Source organism: Carassius gibelio, chromosome B12 (genome assembly GCF_023724105.1).
Source record: "Carassius gibelio isolate Cgi1373 ecotype wild population from Czech Republic chromosome B12, carGib1.2-hapl.c, whole genome shotgun sequence".
Classification (NCBI taxonomy): Eukaryota; Metazoa; Chordata; class Actinopteri; order Cypriniformes; family Cyprinidae; genus Carassius; species Carassius gibelio.
This window is the reverse complement of record NC_068407.1, coordinates 256,936-276,665: the sequence shown is the minus strand read 5'-3', so window position 1 is coordinate 276,665 and position 19,730 is coordinate 256,936. Positions and strand designations below refer to the sequence as shown.

The 19,730-nt window shown below is 39.4% G+C and overlaps 1 protein-coding gene across 1 annotated transcript; it reads right to left on the bottom strand.

The window, feature by feature from the left end:
* Positions 1-13: 13 nt before the first annotated feature.
* Positions 14-18,176, bottom strand: si:zfos-911d5.4 (uncharacterized). The gene is made up of 7 exons (XM_052570740.1): positions 18,061-18,176; positions 17,675-17,814; positions 17,166-17,266; positions 15,537-15,676; positions 3,619-3,856; positions 3,198-3,418; positions 14-668 (listed from the first exon to the last, which is right to left on the bottom strand). The coding sequence occupies exons 2-7, from the start codon at positions 17,797-17,799 to the stop codon at positions 501-503; spliced, it is 993 nt and encodes a 330-aa protein (XP_052426700.1). The 5' UTR covers positions 17,800-17,814; positions 18,061-18,176; the 3' UTR covers positions 14-500.
* Between the last annotated feature and the right edge of the window lie 1,554 nt (positions 18,177-19,730).

Genomic DNA, 19,730 nt, shown 5'->3' with positions numbered 1-19,730 from the left:
CATGAACTATAAATAATTTCAAATTAACTGACAAAATGGAGATTAAAAAATTATTATTGAGGATAATTGAGGAAATTATTATCTGAATATTCTCACTAACAAGAACAAGAAATGGTCATAGTGTCACAATACCAATTAGGATATTTTCTATGTTTTAAGGTCACTTTAAAGAAATTAGAAACATTTATTAAATCACCATGAAGATTTACTAGAATGTGAAGAGTATGAAAACATGAAAGCTGAGAACTTAAAATCTGATCAAAATACAGGCTGATGTTTGATTAGAAAGGCAAAACATTTCTCAGCAATTATCAGATATTAAAGCTGCACTCGATCATTTTCCAACATTTAAAAGACAAAGCACATGTGAAATATTTAGACTCTTGTTCATGCGTGTGATAAAGACATTAGTGTTGTCAGTAGTGATGATACTCTGAATAATACTCACTGCTATCGAGTGCATGAATGATTGCTGAGTGAATAAAGCGTCAGTGTTGGGATCAGATGCTCAGTGTGATGGAGCGGATGCTTCCGGCCGGGATCTTGGCGTCCGTGGCTTCTCCTCGGATGCGGAAGATCACGCGTGTGCTGGAGGGGATGGTTGCCGTGGCGAGCAGCGGTTTACCCAGCCACCCCTGCGCTCCTCGCTTATACATGGAGACCGCGACCTGCACACACACAAACACACATCAGCACAAACACAGCAACGAGAGGAAACACCTGTCTGAGAAAACTTGCAGCTTTATTTCAGAAGCTCATCATGTGATCCTGACGGTCAGAGGTCACGACCTTGACTGTGACCTCTGTGGACTCTCCTGACCTTCACCTAGCCAAGCTGTCTCTCAAAAACTGGTGCATGCTCAGATCAGTGAGGCTTACGATCAATCAGCTTCCCTTCATTCACTGCGATCGAGTCTGAAGCTCATTGAGCTCATTGGGCTCTTCGACTCAGTTCAAGTCTGATTGAATTTGCTCTTCACAAACGTTCCTAATGCCATTAGACGAGATACACACACACGAGTTATTAAGTGTGATCATCAAAACAACAGACAAGTGTCCACTAACCTGTTTATCTGTAGTTCCACAGAAGCATAACAGATTTACAGTCCGGCGCTCAGAACGAGGAAACACAGATAAGACTGTTAGAGCTACGTGTGGAGGCACATGTTCTGACAGAAACCTCGCTAATCACATCTTAGAACACAGTTCAGCCAATCAGCATAATTGAAGGATAGTGACAATTTAATTGGCCATTAGGAAGTGGACATTCATTTAAAGTTCCTTCACTGGTCAAACAGTGTCTAGCTGCTTAGTACGGGTTAGTTAACTCCTGCTGGCTGCAAAAAGCATATTTCTCTGATTCTGGCAAAACAACATTGACTAAAGTTAGAGTTACAAATGACCTGCTCTCATCATCTGATCGTGGGTGTATCTTTCTATTAGTTTTATTGGATCTTAGTGCTGCGTTTCACACAATTGACCACAGCATTCTTTTGCATAGACTTGAACACTTTGTTAGCATCAGTGGAAGTGCATTAGCATGGTTTAAATCATACTTATATGACCGCCACAAGTGCAGAATGGAGTACCTCAAGGCTCAGTACTAGGGCCGCTACTCTTCACGCTTTATATGTTACCCTTGGGAGATATCATCAGGAAACATGGTGTTAGCTTTCACTGTTATGCTGATGATACTCAGCTCTATATTTCCTCGCGGCCCGGTGAAACACACCAATTTGAAAAACTAATGGAATGCATAGTTGATATAAAAAATTGGATTACGAGTAATTTCTTACTGCTACATTCAGAAAAAACAGAGGTGTTAATTATAGGACCTAAAAACTCTGCTTGTAATAACCTAGAACACTGTCTAAGACTTGATGGTTGCTCTGTCAATTCCTTGTCATCAGTTAGGAACCTAGGTGTGCTACTTGATCGGTCCACACTGCACTGGCTCCCTATCAAACATCGTATAGATTGTAAAATATTGCTTATTACTTATAAAGCCCTGAATGGTTTAGCACCTCAGTATTTGAATGAGCTCCTTTTACATTATACTCCTCTACGTCCGCTACGTTCTCAAAACTCAGGCAATTTGATAATACCTAGAATATCAAAATCAACTGCGGGCGGCAGATCCTTTTCCTATTTGGCTCCTAAACTCTGGAATAACCTACATAACATTGTTCGGGAGGCAGACACACTCTTGCAGTTTAAATCTAGATTAAAGACCCATCTCTTTAACCTGGCATACACATAACATACTAATATGCTTTTAATATCCAAATCCGTTAAAGGATTTTTAGGCTGCATTAATTAGGTAAACCGGAACCGAAAACACTTCCCATAACACCGTACTTTCTACATCATTAGAAGAATGGCATCTACGCTAATATTTGTCTGTTTCTCTCTTGTTCCGAGGTCACCGTGGCCACCAGATCCAGTCTGTGTCCAGATCAGAGGGTCACTGCAGTCGCCCGGATCCAGTACGTATCCAGACCAGATGGTGGATCAGCACCTAGAAAGGACCTCTACATCCCTGAAAGACAGCGGAGACCAGGACAACTAGAGCCCAGATACAGATCCCCTGTAAAGACCTTGTCTCAGAGGAGCACCAGGACAAGACCACAGGAAACAGATGATTCTTCTGCACAATCTGACTTTGCTGCAGTCTGGAATTGAACTACAGGTTTCGTCTGGTCAGAGGAGAACTGACCCCAACTGAGCCTGGTTTCTCCCAAGGGTTTTTTCTCCATTCTGTCACCGATGGAGTTTCGGTTCCTTGCCGCTGTCGCCTCTGGCTTGCTTAGTTGGGGTCACTTCATCTACAGCGATATCTTTGACTTGATTGCAAATAAATGCACAGACACTATTTAACTGAACAGAGATGACATCACTGAATTCAATGATGAACTGGCTTTAAATGCTGTCTGCATTTAACACGCATGAGTTTGCTAATCAGTGTCTTCAGGATCATTAGAAAATCACAGGCAGGTGTGTTTAATTAGAGTCGGAGCTAAACTCTGCAGGAAACTGGATCTCACGAGCCAGATTTGAGGATCACTGGTGTTAGGTGATACAATATACAGTTTGTACAGTATAAAAACCATTACACCTATGGGATGAACACACTTTACACAAAAACAAACGTGTGTGTGTGTGTGTGTGTGTGTGAGATCATGTGTGTCATGAGTCACCTGTGGCGTGTGTCCCAGCAGGCTCCACAGCGTGTCTGTGATCACACTTCCTGTTCTGCTGAACTCCAGCAGCTCTGTTTCCTGTCGGTTGAGGGCGAGGTGCTGGCAGCCCTGGAAGTCTCCGGTGATCTCCTGACCGCTGCTCATCTGCAGCACATCCCAGGTGCCCAAGAGCTCCAGCCGCTCCCGCACCGCCCGCATCTGACCGTACGACAGGTGACCTGCGCACCACAGGAGCTCTTTACTCTTAAAATAGCTTAAGGATTTTTTGTCAAGTTAGGAGGTTTCTGTAAGATCCTCTTCCATCTGTAGCTTAGATAATGCTGTTCTGTAACAGCTCTTGTCCTAAATGTGGTCCTAACTGAACCATGGTTACCAAACAGATAAGATTTTAAAGTCAGGATGTTTGTGTATTCCGCACCTGAGATCCAGGACGGCGTGAAGGCGTCGGAGAGCCAGGACATGTATCCGGAGCGCAGCGAGCGCAGGAACGGCTCCACGTCTGCACAGGACAGCAGCTGCTCGTCTCTCTCCGTCTGCAGCAGATCCTCGCTCAGGTCTCCGTCTGCGGACAGGAGCAGCACTCGGGGAATGAAGAGACCGGGCCGCAGGTTCAGCCCGCTGTGCTTCATGTGACTGTGCAGGTTTCTGGTTTTCACCTGCAGACAAACACCACAGATCCTCATCATCGGCTGCAGACACACAGTGAGTGTGATCCAACACACTACAAATATTTATATTATTATTAATAATATTATTATTATTATGTGACCACTCTGCATGGAGTTTGGCTCACAAAAAATAATACATTTTGTTTTATATCTATGTATGTCAATTTCTATTTACATTTCTATAAGTTTAATTTAAACTAGATAAAACCATTTGTCAAGACAAACATTAGTTTGAGACAATCTGAAAATAACATAGAAGCTTAAATATTTTCAGTTTAGAGTACTTTTAAAGATTAACGTGGATAGATATACAACAAAGAGGACCACTTGGCCAACCACTAACTCTCTCTCTCTCTCTCTCTCTCTTTCTCTCTCTCTCTCTCTCTCTCTCTCTCTCTGGTGTGTTGCATGCTGGGTAGCGAGAGGGTGCGCATGTGCGAGTGTGGTGGAAGAGTGGAGTGTGTTGGTTTGAGCGAGCGAAAAAACTGTTCTTCTTATCTAATTTTTTCTTTTTTCCCCTCTTTGGTGTTAAATTTAATTATTATTTAGTAAAAGTACTTTTGTATTTTTAGCCGCTCGCGGCTTTTGTCGCGTGACGGTATGGCATCTGACACTGCACAGGGAAACCCACACGTGTCCATGCGAAATGGGTGCAGGTGTGTGGTCGAGCCCGGTGTTAGCGTGGAGGATGTTCTCGTGGTGGTGGGAGAATTGATTGGTTTTGAGAATATTCTCTCAGCATCACGAATGAACAAGGCGATTGTAGTGTTTCTAAAAACGGAACAGTTAGTGAATCAGCTGACAGAGAGCGGGATTTGGATCAATGAAACTTTTGTGCCTGTGACTCCCTTGGCGGCTCCGGCCACGAAAGTAACAATTTCAAACGTGCCACCTTTCATCTCAAATGAAGCCATCATTAAAGAGTTGATTCGTTATGGAAAAATTGCTAGTCCAGTTAGAATGATCCCGCTGGGATGTAAAAACACGGCATTGAAACACGTCCTTTCGTTCAGGCGGCAGGTTTTGATGTTTCTCACTTCTCCCGAGCGCACTTTAGAGATTTCGTTCCGCGTGAGTCATGGAGAAAGTTCATATATGCTGTATGCGAGTACTGATAATCTTAAGTGTTTCGAATGTGGAAATTTGGGCCACAAACGTTTCTATTGCCCGCACAAAAAAGTGGACAATGAACAGCCTTTGCCTGTCGTTTCAATCGAGAGCGGATCGTCAAAAGATAACAATAGTTCGGATATCGTGGAAATTACAACGGCAGGAAAAAAAGTGACAGAGAAAAGGTCTGCTGAACGAATCATCGGGGATAATGAGGTGAGTGAAAGCGATGGTGAGAAAGCTGGATATAGTTATGCTGTTGTCAGGCATTCAAATCATGAAGTTGAAGATGTGGTTGAGAATGTGACACAGACAGATGTACAAACAGTGGAGGAAGGCTCAGTAGATGAGTTGGATGGAATGTCTCAATGTACAGATGATAGCATGAAAGATGATGATCAATGGGTGGAAGGTGTAGATATGCCAACAGTGGCGAAGGAAGATTTGTATACTGTGGCTGAAATCAGTGAATTTCTTGATGAAACGAAGGGTAGAAAAGTTGAAGTTAGTGATTTTTTTCCAGACTTGGAGAAGTTTATAACATCTGTTATGTGGGCAAGGAGACATAGCAATCATGAAGAGCTTTCACAGCAGAAGCGTTTTAGACTAAGAAAACACATCACTGCAATTCGACATAAAGGTAAAACTGAAAAATTTGGACCAAAGAGGGGTAAAAAATCTAACTAATAATCACTATGGGTAATACGCTTTTCTTATTGTCTGTCTTTTTTCTCTCTCTTCTTCTGATGGACACTTTACGGGTGGGATCCTTAAATGTTAATGGGATGAGGGATAGGAAGAAGGCAGGAAATATAATAGAATTTATCAGGTTGAAAAATTTAGATGTGATTTTCCTGCAAGAAACTCATAGTGATATGAATAATGAGGTTGACTGGCGACTGTGGTGGGGTAATGAGTGTGTTCTTACTCATGGGACTAACCTGAGTGCAGGAGCTGCAATTCTTTTTTCTCCTACCACTAAAGTTAGAATTCTGTCAAAAAAAGAAATTGAACCAGGACGGTTATTGGCAGTTAGAGCTGATATTAATGGTCTGTTTTTTGTTTTTGTTAATATATATGCACCTAATATTGGATCTGATAGGATAAATATTTTTAATAAATTGAAGATCTTCTTAAAACAACAGCAGGTTAATGATTTGATCATTTTAGGAGGGGATTGGAACTGTACACTTGATCCATCTCTTGATAGAAATGGAGAAGAACCTAATTTTCAGTCACCTACGGTTTTAGCTAACATTGTAAAAATTTCTAACTTCACGGATAGTTGGAGAGAAAACAATCCTATGGTAAAACAATATACTTGGGTAAAGGTGAATGAGGGGAGAATTTCAGCTGCACGTTTAGATAGATTGTATTTATCAAATAATATGAAAAATAGAGTTGTACATACAGCTATTATCCCCACATATTTTACTGATCACAAGCTTATTACTGTTGACTGTACTTTGATATCGAGAAGAAATAAGAGGTCATATTGGCATTTTAATGTAAAGTTACTTCAAGATAAGTTTTTTTGTGAATCCTTTAAGCATTTTTGGGAAACTTGGAAAAGCGAAAAATGCAGATATGAAAACATAATTCTCTGGTGGGAAATTGGTAAAACACATATAAGAGAATATTGTCAACAATATACATCTTACTCAACTTTGTGTTTGAAACGAACTTTGGAAGGGATTGAGAAAGAAATTCTAGTCATTGAAGAGAACATGATGAGAGATCTTGATGCGTATGTACAAGAGTGGAGTGATAAGAAATTAAAGTTGAGTTCTGTTCTAAATGAGAAAGTTAAGGGTGCTCTTGTGAGGAGCAGGTTTATGTTATTGAAAGATATGGATGGGCCTACTTCTTTTTTTTTTAACTTGGAACATAAAAGTGTACAAGAAAATAAAATGCTTAGTTTGAAAAACAGTAATGGTCATGATACAAGCGATCCCGTAGAAATGCGAAGATTGGCAGTGGACTTTTATTCTAAGTTATATTCTGCTGAAAACACAGATGAGAAGAGCCAGAATGAACTTTTACAGAACCTTCCCTGTTTAAACGCTGAAGATAAAAAAACTTTGGAATCAGAACTTACCTTTGGTGAATTAAGTGCTGCGGTATCAGGACTTGCCTCAGGTCGTACCCCAGGTATAGATGGTCTACCTGGCGAGTTTTATAAGCACTTCTGGACCTTAATTGGAACTGATTTCCACGAAGTACTAAAAGAAGTTTTTCGAATAGGTTTGATGCCTAAAAGCTGTCAACGAGCAGTTTTAACCCTACTTCCCAAGAAAGGTGATCTTACCTTAATAAAGAACTGGAGACCGGTTGCACTTTTATGTTCCGAATATAAACTAATATCAAAGTGTTTGGCTAACAGGTTAAACAAGATAATGCACAGAATTATACACAAAGATCAATCCTATTGTATAAAAGATAGATGTATCACTGATAATTTGCATTTAGTGCGTGATGTTATTGATTATGCCTTGGAAAATAATGTTGATATAGGAATTTTATCATTAGATCAGGAAAAGGCTTTTGATCGAGTTGATCACCAGTTTCTTTTCAAGGTTTTAAAGGCTTTTGGTTTTGGAGACAAGTTTGTTTCATTGATAAAATTGTTGTATAATAATGGCACATGTATGATAAAAATGGCGGGTGGACTAAGTGTTCCTGTTAAGGTACAAAGAGGCATAAGACAGGGATGCCCACTCTCAGGGCAACTATATAGTTTGGTCATTGAACCTCTCCTCTGTAAATTGAGAGAAAAGCTAACGGGGTTACAGACAAATGTTCTAAATTGTAATGATTGTGTGAAAATCTCAGCATATGCTGATGATATCACTGTGGTTTTAAGAAATGGATATGATGTTCAGGTTTTAAAAGATATTTTGCTGAGTTATGGGAAAGCTTCATCTGCCAAAGTAAATTGGGATAAAAGTGATGCACTATGGTGTGGTGTGGATTATAATGGACCGCAGCTTCCAGCTAGATTACAGTGGGGAAGGGCTGGGTTAAAGTACTTAGGGGTATTTTTAGGTAGAGAGGAATATAAGAAACAGAATTGGGAGGGCCTGATGGAAAAGGTGAGTGCAAGGTTGTCTCACTGGCATTGGCTGCTCCCCCAGCTATCGTACAGGGGAAGAGTTTTGGTCTGCAACAACCTTGTTGCCTCATCCTTATGGCATAAAATGACTGTCTTAGAACCCCCTGAGGAATTGGTGGAAAGTGTTCAAAAACGTCTGGTGAATTTCTTCTGGTCTGGTCAACATTGGCTGAGAGCATCTGCGTTATATCTACCTAGACAAGAAGGAGGCCAAGGATTGGTGGACATTAGAAGCAGAATAAAGACTTTCAGGCTTCAGACGGCAAAAAGACTACTTTATGGAAAAGATGTAAGCTGGACTGGAGTAGCTTGTGCCCTCTTAAGAAAAGCAGGCAATATGGGGCTAGACCGACATTTCTTTCTAATGGACACTCAAGGAATGGATTTGTCTGGACTGACACCTTTTTATCAGTCTATGTTGAAAGCCTGGAAAATATTAAATGTATCAAGGAATCTCCAGGATGTGAGAGGCCTTTGGATGAGAGAGGAACCCCTGCTGTACAATCCTGTTGTGGACTTGGACAATTTGAAGTCATCAACAATGAGGACTGTTTTAAGGAATGTTGGAATAACAAAGATTGGACATTTAATAACAACGAATGAATGGATGTCTGCTGAGATGCTGGCCGCTAAGCTGGGGGTGAGGTCAATTCGCTTGACACAGAGACTGTTGAATGAGCTCTTTGAACGTTTGCCAACGGATTTTAAACGTGGTTTGGAGACATCAAATGAAGATATAGATGTTCCTTTCCCAGAGTTAAAAATTGCACCTGCTTTTAATGCTTTTCAAGAAAGGGAAGGGATTTTGCTTACCTTCAAGACTCCTGAAATGGAACTTTTCAGTGAAACTGGGAAAAAAGCACTGTATGTCACATGTGTCAAAGTCTCACATATGAACTCTTTAGAAGGACTAAAAGAATCTAAATGGCAGGAGGATTTTGGACCAGGCACTTCCCCTAAAAGAAGCTGGGGGACCTTGTACAAACCTCCCATTGAAAAAAGGTGCGGGGACCTTCAGTGGAGAATTGTGCATGGTTTAATAGCCACAAACAGATACAGAGCACACATTGATCCACAGGTAGGGGAGGAATGTCTATTTTGTGGGCAAACAGAAACTGTTTTGCATTTGTTTTTTTACTGTGGTAGACTTGAAGCTTTGCTATCTCAAATAGAAGAATGGTGTAGAAATTTAGGAGAAGTGTTCTCACCTGTACTTTTTATTTATGGACCCATGTATAAAAAAAATAGAAAGCAGATCCACGTGATGCTAAACTTTTTGTTTGGGCAGGCCAAAATGGCAATATGGCTGTCACGTAAAGGTAAACTAAATGGTGTGGGGTCAACCGATGCAGTGGCTATCTTAAAGGGTTTAGTCAAATCAAGGCTAACGGTGGAACATGCGTACTATCAACTGATTAAAGACATAGAAACATTTAAATATACTTGGGGAGTGGAAAAGTGTTTATGTGAAATTGATATTGATGGTTCTCTGCAAATTAATTTCTAATTGTTTTTATTTCTCTTAAACAACGAATGGTTTGTTTTTCTGATCTGTTTTTAAACTGTGAGGTGTTTAGAAAATTTTTAAATTGTAATATTTATTACGTATGGTGTGGTGGAATTTGTGTGTAGTTATATTATGTGTAGTAATGTAATTATGTAATTTGTCCGAAAAATGGTAAATTAAAGGATTGTCAAAGTCTCTCTCTCTCTCTCTCTCTCTCTCTCTCTCTCTCTCTCTCTCTCTCTCTCTCTCTCTCTCTCTGCGTACGTACGAGTGTAGTGGGGCGTCTGAGCGTGCTGGTTAGAGCGAGCGTGTAAATTAAGCATTTTGAAAGTGTTTTCTTATTTTTTTTTTCCTCCTCTTTGTTCTTAATAATAATTGTTTTAAGATTATTGAGTATTTGAAGCCGCTCGCGGCTTTTGTCGCGTGTCGGTATGGCCTCTGAAGTTAGTCAGGGAGTCTCACACCTGTCGTTGCGTAATGGCTGCAGGTGTGTACCTGAACTTGGCGTGAGCGTGGAGGATGTTCTCGTGGTGGTGGGAGAAATTATAGGCTTCGACAATATTCTCTCAGCATCGCGGATGAACAAAGCAGTCATCGTGTTTTTAAAAACAGAGCAGTTAGTTCACCAGGTGACTGAGAATGGATTATGGATTAAGGAAATGTTTGTGCCCGTTACTCCTTTAACGGCTCCGGCAACTAAAGTCACTATTTCCAATGTACCGCCTTTTGTCTCGAATGAGGCGATTGTTAAAGAATTAACCCGATACGGTAAAATCGCAAGTCCGGTCAGAAACATTCCATTAGGATGTAAAAACACTGATCTCAAACACGTTTTGTCATTTAGGAGACAAGTGTTAATGTTTCTGACTTCATCGGAGCGCACATTAGAGATCTCGTTCCGTGTAAGTCATGGAGATGGATCATATATGCTGTATGCAAGTACTGACAATCTAAAGTGCTTTGCTTGTGGAAATATAGGCCACAAACGCTTCTCCTGTCCCAATAAAACAGCGGATGTTGAGCAGCAGCTGCCTGTTAATGCGACTGAAAACGAATCAGCTCATCGCAATGATACCAGTGATACTGAGGATAATACGACAGTAGCACAGGATAAACAACTACCTAAGAAACCGAACAAAAGGCCGTTAGGGGAGGTCTACGGGCACAATGAGGTGAGTGAAAGCGATGCTGGTGTGGATGTGGAGAGTAGTGAGCAGGCTGGATGCAGTTCTGCGATTGTTATAACTGAAAATGATGATGTTGAGAAAGCAAAAGAAAATGAGTGTGTATCTCAGACTGGTATACAAGTAGCTGAGCAATGCTCGGTGGATGATATGGATGGGTTATCTCAGTACACAGATGATAGTGTGAAAGATGATGGGCATTGGTCTGAAGGGTCAGAAATGTCAAAAGTAGACACAGAAGGATTGTATACTGTGGCACAAATTAATACTTTCCTGGATGAGACAAAAGGTAGAAGCACGGAAGTGAGTGAATTTTTCCCAGATCTGGATAAGTTTATCTCTTCTGTAATGTGGGCAAGGAAAAGTTCAATAATGATGAGCTATCACAACAGAAACGTTTTAGGTTAAAAAAACATATAACTGATATTCGTAAAAAGTCTAAGACAGGGAAAGGGAAACCAAAAAGAGGAAAATATAACTAATTACTATGGCTAATACACATATCTTTCTGACTGTTCTTTTTCTAATCTTTTTCCCTCTTATGGAAACCTTACGCGTGGGATCCCTAAATGTTAATGGGATGAGGGATAAGAGTAAAGCTGATACAGTGATAGAATTCATCAAGTTAAAGAAATTAGATGTAATTTTCTTACAAAAAACTCATAGTGATGTAAACAATGAGGTTGACTGGCGATTGTGGTGGAGGAATGAATGTGTGCTCACACATGGGACTAACCTGAGTGCAGGAACTGCTATTCTCTTTTCTCCCTCTATAAAAGCCAAAGTTTTGGGAAAAAAGGAAATTGAACCAGGAAGATGTTTAGCAGTTAAGGTTGATTTAAATGGTCTTGTCTTCACGTTTGTGAGTGTATATGCACCTAATATAGGAGCTGAGAGAATTATTTTTTTTAACAAATTGAAAGTGTTTTTAGGACAACAGCAAGGTAATGGTTTTACTATCTTAGCTGGAGACTGGAACTGCACACTTAATGCCTTGCTTGATAGAAATGGAGAAGAACCCCATTTTCAGTCACCAACAGTACTTGAAAATGTTATTAAAACCTCCAATCTTACTGATATATGGAGAGAAAATAATCCCTCTGTTAAACAATATACATGGGTAAAGGTTAGTGATGGGAGGATTTCAGCAGCACGACTGGATAGACTGTACTTATCTAATAGTATGAAAAGTAGAATTATTAATACAGCTATTGTCCCTGCATCCTTCACTGATCACAAATTAATCACTATTGACTGTACTTTGAATTCTAAGAAAAACAGAAGTGTTTACTGGCATTTTAATGTCAAATTGTTACAAGACCGGAGTTTTTGTGAATCTTTTAAACATTTTTGGGAGACCTGGAAAAAAGAGAAAATAAGATTTGATAGTGTTATTCTTTGGTGGGAAGTTGGAAAAGTTCATATAAGGGAATTTTGTCAGCAGTATACATCTCACTCTAATTTTAGTTTGAAACGGTCTCTGGAATGGCTTGAAAGAGAAATCCTTGCCATTGAAAAAAATATGATAGGAGATCTTTCTTCCAATGTAAATGACTGGTCTGAGAAGAAATTAAAATTGAGCTCTATATTAAATGGAAAGGTTAAAGGAGCTCTTGTGAGAAACTGATTCCTATCAATAAAGGATATGGACAGTCCCACCTCTTTTTTTTTCAATCTGGAACGCAAGAGTGTGCAAGTTAACCAAATGTATAACCTGAAGAATGACAATGGACAATGTACATCTGAACCTGTGGAAATGCGTAGACTAGCAGTGAATTTCTATTCACATTTATACTCACCTGAGGACATAGACATTCCGATACAAAATGGATTCCTACAAGATCTTCCTTGTTTAAATGAAGAAGATAAGCAAGCACTGGAATCTGGATTAACCTTTGCGGAATTAAGTGATGCCGTAACGGGTCTTTCGTTGGGTCGTACCCCAGGCATAGATGGACTTCCTGGTGAATTTTATAAGCATTTCTGGACAACACTTGGATCTGATTTATTTGAGGTGCTAAAGGAATGTAATCGTACTGGTTTTCTACCAAAGAGCTGCCAACGGGCTGTATTAACATTGCTTCCAAAAAAAGGTGATCTTACCCTGTTAAAGAACTGGAGACCTTTGGCAATCCTCTGCACTGAATACAAACTTTTATCAAAGTGCCTTGCCAACAGATTGAACAAAATATTGTTCAAAATTATACACAAAGATCAATCTTACTGTATAAAAGACAGATGTATTGCTGATAATTTGCATCTAGTACGTGATGTTATTGATTATGCAATGTGTAATAATATAGATGTTGGAATACTGTCACTAGATCAGGAGAAAGCGTTTGATCGTGTTGATCATCAATATCTTTTTAAAGTATTAGAAGCTTTTGGGTTTGGAGAGGAATTTAGGAAAATGATAAAGTTGTTGTACAATAATGCTACATGTATGGTAAAGATAGCAGGAGGCCTAAGTGTCCCTGTTAAGGTACAGAGGGGTATCAGACAAGGATGCCCACTTTCTGGTCAGCTTTACAGCTTAGCTATTGAACCTCTTCTATGTAAACTAAGAGAGAGTTTAATGGGTTTGAAGGTACAAGGTGCTATTTTTAATGATTTTGTAAAAGTTTCAGCTTATGCTGATGACATTACTGTTGTTTTAAGGAATGTTAACGATGTTCAGGTTTTAAAAGAGATTTTATTAAGTTATGGTAAAGCTTCATCTGCAAAAGTAAACTGGGCAAAAAGTGATGCAATGTGGTGTGGTCTAGACCATAACACTCCAGCTCTCCCAGGTAATTTAAAATGGGGAAAATCTGGGTTAAAATATTTGGGGGTGTTTTTAGGAAGGGAGGATTATAAGAGACAGAATTGGGAGGGCCTGGTGGAGAAGGTGTGTGCTCGGTTGTCTTGCTGGCATTGGCTGCTACCCCAGTTATCCTATAGAGGAAGAGCCCTGGTCTGCAACAACCTTGTAGCCTCAACGCTATGGCACAAAATGAACATTCTGGAACCTCCTGAAGATTTGGTTGTAAAAATCCAAAAACGCTTAACAGACTTTTTTTTGGTCCGGTAACCACTGGATAAGAGCATCAACTTTGTTTCTGCCCAGACAAGAAGGTGGACAAGGACTAGTGGATGTAAAAAGCAAAATTAAGACTTTCAGACTACAGACAGTAAAACGATTTCTCTATGGATTGGATGTAAGCTGGTCTGGAGTAGCTTCTGCCCTCCTTAGAAGAGCAGGAGGGATGGGGCTGGATAAACACTTGTTTCTTCTGGACATTCAACATGTTGATTTGACTGGATTAACTTCCTTTTATCACTCAGTGTTCAAAGCCTGGAGGACTTTTAATATCACAAGAGACATCACGGATGAGGGGGGTCACTGGTCAAGGGAGGAACCCCTAATATACAATTCTATGGTGGACTCAGCGATCCTAAAATCACCATCGATGAGGAATCTTTTAAAGGCTGCAGGAGTTGTAAAGATTGGACATTTAATAACTTCAGATGGATGGATGACTCCTGAAATGCTAGCTTCCAAGATTGGAATAAGATCAATTCGTCGGACACAAAAACTGCTAAATGAAATTCTCGAGAGCCTATCAACAGATTTTAAACGCAGTGTGGAAACAAATGAAGATATGGACTTAACTTTTCCTGAACTAAGAATAATTCCGGATGTGGGTATATTTGAAGAAAAGGAGGGGTCTTTGTTGACCTTCAAGACACCTAAGCTGAACGGTTTCAGTAAAACTGAGAAGAAAGCACTGTACGCCACATGTGTAAAAGTTTCACACTCTCAGTCTTTAGGAGGAGTTAAAGAGTCGAAATGGCAAGAGCTATTCGGATCAGGCTCTTCCCCGAAGGGTTGCTGGAGGGCCTTGTATAAGCCTCCCATTGAAAAAAGGTCCGGAGACCTTCAGTGGAGAGTTGTGCATGGGTTAATAGCTACAAACAGATACAGAGCACACCTCGATCCCCAGGTTCAGGAGGGATGTCCTTTTTGTGGGATGACTGAAACTGTTTTTCATTTATTTCTTCAATGTGGGAGGCTTGTGCCATTATTTTCTCAATTAGAAGAATGGTGTACTGTTTTGGGAGAAGTGTTTTCACCCATGTTATTTATATATGGACCGAAGTATAACAGAAACAGAAAGCAGATCCATGTTTTGCTTAATTTTTTGTTTGGGCAAGCAAAAATGGGAATATGGATTTCACGTAAAAGCAAAATAAATAATGCTGTGTCAACTGATGCAATGTTAATTTTAAAAGGGTTAATTAAAACTAGATTAAAGGTGGAATATGCATACTATTCCTTGGTTAAAGACCTGGAGACTTTCAATCACATTTGGGGAGTTAACCAGTGCATATGTGAATCTGATTTTGATGGTGCTTTGCAAATGTATATTTAATTGTGCTATTGCCTTCCTTTGTTTTCTGCGCTATTTATTATCATATGTTTGTGTTTTAAATAACTTTTTAATCTATGTAAGGTTTAACTAAACCTTGAATATTTTGTAATAAAAGGGGGGTTAAAAGTCAAAAAGTCTCTCTCTCTCTCTCTCTTTCTCTCTCTCTCTCTCTCTTTCTCTCTCTCTCTCTCTCTCTCTCTCTTTCTCTCTCTCTCTCTCTCTGTCTCTCTCTCTCTCTCTCTCGTGCTTTTTCTATTTGCAAAAAACAAGAAAACGTATTGTCCCATGTTTATTTGCTAGATGATATTAGTGGAGATTAGAGTGATGTTTAGGATCGGCTCACTGTAATGTCCTGAAGAGCGTCAGGCAGCTGATGGATGGAGACACTGCTGAAGTTCTGCTGCTCCGCTCTGACCTGAGCCTCGCTCGCAACCGCAACAGAGCCGCTCCACGTCTTCAGATCGATGCAGAACACTCCACCACCTGGACACACACACACACACACACACACACACACACACACACACATACAGAAATAGACACGCATAGACATAGACACACACACACACATTTGTTTTTGTGTAAAGTGTGTTCATTCCATAGGTGTAATGGTTTTTATTCTGTAGAAACTGTATATTCTATGGCCCTTCACCAACCCTACACCTAACCCTAACCCTCACAGGAAACTTTGTGCATTTTTACTTTCTCAAAAAAAAATTCTTTATGTATTATTAACCATTTTGAAAAATGGGGACATGGGTTATGTCCTCATAAGTCTCCCTCTCCTTGTAATACCTGTGTCATACCCATGTCATTATACAGAGTTGTGTCCTGATATGATACAAAAACAAGAGCACACACACACACACACACACACACACACCTGCTAACCTCAGATCACACACACACACAAAGTGTATTTGACTTTGCAATAAAAAAACTTACATTTAAATTTAACACTTAAAATTGTAATACAGTATACACTATAAATACACTTATTAAAAGTGTTTCTATTTTAATGGTATTTCAATGCAATTGTAAAAGTATACTATTTTTATTAATGTATTTCTTAAAAGTGTGTTTTGAAAAATATCAAAACTAGTTAAAGTGTTAGCACATTTTTATATAATTATCATAATTTGAATTACATTTATTTTATTTAAAAATATATTAGTAATGTGATAATTATAAGTACATTTTCCCAACTCTGCCAAGTACACTTAATATAAATACACTAATTAGAATTACACTAATTAAAACTGGTTTTAAGTGTAGTCAGATAAAGCACCAGAAGTGTTATATAATTGTATTGTTCAAAAGTCTGCTATGATCATTAAAATAACATAGTAGTAGATTTATATATATACTATCACTAATTACTATTTGGATTTTCATGATGTAGAACTAAAGTGAAACCCTATAGTTACTGTGCTTAGAATTCTATAGATGCACTGATAGCATATGTTTGGATTAATCATTCATGTGTGTTTAGATGTGTACCTAAATTCAGCATTTATTTTAATGTGGATAAAGTGTTACTAATGACACATTAATAGTGAACTTAATTGCACTATTTAAAGACACAATATACATGTAGTGAAGTATATCATATAGAGGAAATGTTAACATACAGTACATTTGAAATTAATTACTGAATCTATAAAAATATGTGGGCAATACATTAGAAAATACATTTTGTATATATATATATATATATATATATATATATATATATATATTCTTAGATTTTAAATAAAAGTGTTTTTCCATGTACGAGAGATGGTTTCAACTGTTCTGAAGGTGGTTAGTAAATACAGAGACTTTATGTTATAAGCACATTTTAGCTGTTTTCATGGTGTCCCGATACATCACAGCTGAGTACACTTAGGTGAACCATTATTGGGATGTTACAGTATTAGTGTGTGAAATAGCTGTAGTGAGATGAAGTGTGTTCCCTGTGTTTGTGAGGCACCTGTGAGCAGCAGCAGGTTGATCTCGTCTCTGTCGCTCTCACACTGGTTTGGGACACGCAGGTTATAAAACACGTCCTGCTGTTTCAGACCGCTGACTCTCCTGTGATGACATGGATCTAATGTTAACCTGCAGGAGAGGGGCGGAGCCTCACAGCTGTGATTGACAACTTTAAACACCTCCATTTGTGGACAAATATACGGTATATTGTTACTCAGATTACAAAATACAAAGAAATTATAGTTCAAACAGTAATATTGTGAAATATGTGACCCTGGAGCATTGGTAAATATTGGAAAATGTTTGGAAATTTTAGATTTTTACATCATCTGAAAGCTGAATAAATAATATTTCCATTGATGTGTGGTTTGTTCGGAGGACAATATTTGTCTGAGATACAACGATTTGAAAATCTGGAATCTGAGGGAGAAAAAACATCTAAATATTGAGAAAATCATCTTTAAAGTTGTTCAGATGAAGTATTATATAGACAGATTGGATCCTTCTCACCGGACGTGTTGAAGAAACTCATTGGAAGTGGTCTGTGTCCGGTTCTGTCCGCTCCGGGGAGATAGACTGATGTTACTGAGTGTCTTGGGCCCCGAGGGAACTAAGAACTGAACCATCTGGAACATTCTTCAGTGTGATATCTGAATGTGATGAGAAACACACACGAGAATCAGAAAACACAGATCAAGCACTCTAAACACAGATATGAGCTGAAGCAATCATCTTCTTGAGACACATCTGGAGAACAGATGGCTGACCTTCAGCACAGATCAGATGGAGACACAGATCAGACCATGCTCAAGACAGGATCTTACACCACTAGTGTTAGTTAGGATTAGTTAGGATTAGTTAGTGTTAGTGATAGGCCGAGCTGGACCAATACTGACCGTGTGCTGGTGATTCTCACTGACTCTGATGAAGATCTAAATATGAAGAGCAGCACTGAAACTCAATCCAGGAACAGTTTCACAATCTCTGTTCCTCACTCACTGTAAACAAGCGACACGTGGAGCGTCCCGTGACGTCACGCGCGCGCGGCAGTGATGAAGAAGAGTCTGTCGTGCTCGTGTTTGACTCAGATCTTCCTCTGAATGTGATGATGTTGTTGAAGCCGTCGACGCTCAATAACACACAAATGAATGTTTCTGCAGACTTTTGTTCCCTCATCCCACACAGGCATAAAAAAGAGGATAGTTTGGACATGAAGAAATTTCAGCGTAAATAAACACAAAGCGGGTCTGAGATAAGAGTCAGAAGCGACTCAGACTGAAACAGACTGTTGTGTTCCTCCACTGACTGATGAAGGCCAAGCCGAAGCGATATCAGCAGAATCCTCAAACAAAGATTCCCATCAGGATTACTATCGCTGCCATCAGTGAAGAGTCGGTTATTCGGATCCCCTTGTGTTCCGCTCATATGATGATGATAAACACTAGACTCCTGTCAGAACAACACACAATCAACTCATTTAGATAGGCTCTCTAATTATTACCTCGATTGTTCGAATTATCGCTAATTATTGTACAATTTTAGAACAATATTAATTAATTCTTTATCCCCGTCTGTGAATGTTTTCATGATTTATTAGATGATTATAGCTTGTTCATAATCATAGCCTACTTTTACCTGTGACACCATTCATTGTAATTCATTACACACGGATAACACCTTCCTGAAATTTAAAATGTAACACAGTTTACACAGAAATATGAATGTTTACATTGTTTTCTTTCTTTCTGTGTTTCTGTCCGTGTTCAGTCACAGTGTTTGAGCTTCATCACAGATTGTGCTCATCACCTAACAATATTTCTGTTTCTCTCTGAATTCCTGTATATCATTTCTGCTCTGGAGTATTGATCTGTCATCAGGGACGGACTGGGAGTGTAAAACGGTCCTGGATTTTCTCCTTAATAGGCCGACCACAATATTAGATAATTCCTGTCACATTTATGGCAAATAAAATTACAACCACCATGGTGACCCTGCAGACAAAAACAATAGAAACCACGAATCAAACTTCTGACGCTCGTGATGTTCTGCTCAGGACTGAATCCTGGTGATGAAGATGAAGGTGATGAAGGTCAGGGGACACATTTACTGACTCCTTTCAGTTCCAAACTTCAACCTGTATGTCAAGCGTCTCACACCAAACACTGAAATGAATAATATTCAATCACTTCCAGCATTAAAAATTGTAATATGGGTAGAAATCAGAAGTGACTCACTGCGGCTGGACTGATGTTACACACTTCTTCTGCCTTTTCTGGAGATTCACACGACTGATGCTGTAATGTTCCTCTGGGAAACAAGAGATGACACAAGCAAACACATCTGATCACCTGATCGAGGGATAGACTGGGAGGAAGACTGCAGGTGATGTGTAGGAGAACTAACAAAAATAAAAAAGTTAAATAAAGTACACCAGAGTCTCCACTGAACTCATCATGATGCAGAACGAGTCCTGCTCGCACAGCGAAGGTTCAGTAGTCCTGAGTGAACTCGAGGATCTGAGAGGATCAGAAGCTGTTCCTGTTCCTCATGAAGACACTTCAGAGCT

Bases quoted from the DNA above. Each gene is read 5' to 3' on its own strand.
- si:zfos-911d5.4 (XM_052570740.1), bottom strand. From the start codon at position 17,799: ATGTTCCAGATGGTTCAGTTCTTAGTTCCCTCGGGGCCCAAGACACTC. The intron at 15,677-17,165 runs GTGCCTCACAAA...GTGTGTGTCCAG, and splicing joins CAACCTGCTGCTGCTCACAG to GTGGTGGAGTGTTCTGCATC. The intron at 669-3,197 runs GTGACTCATGAC...GTGTGTGTGCAG, and splicing joins TGCTGGGACACACGCCACAG to GTCGCGGTCTCCATGTATAA.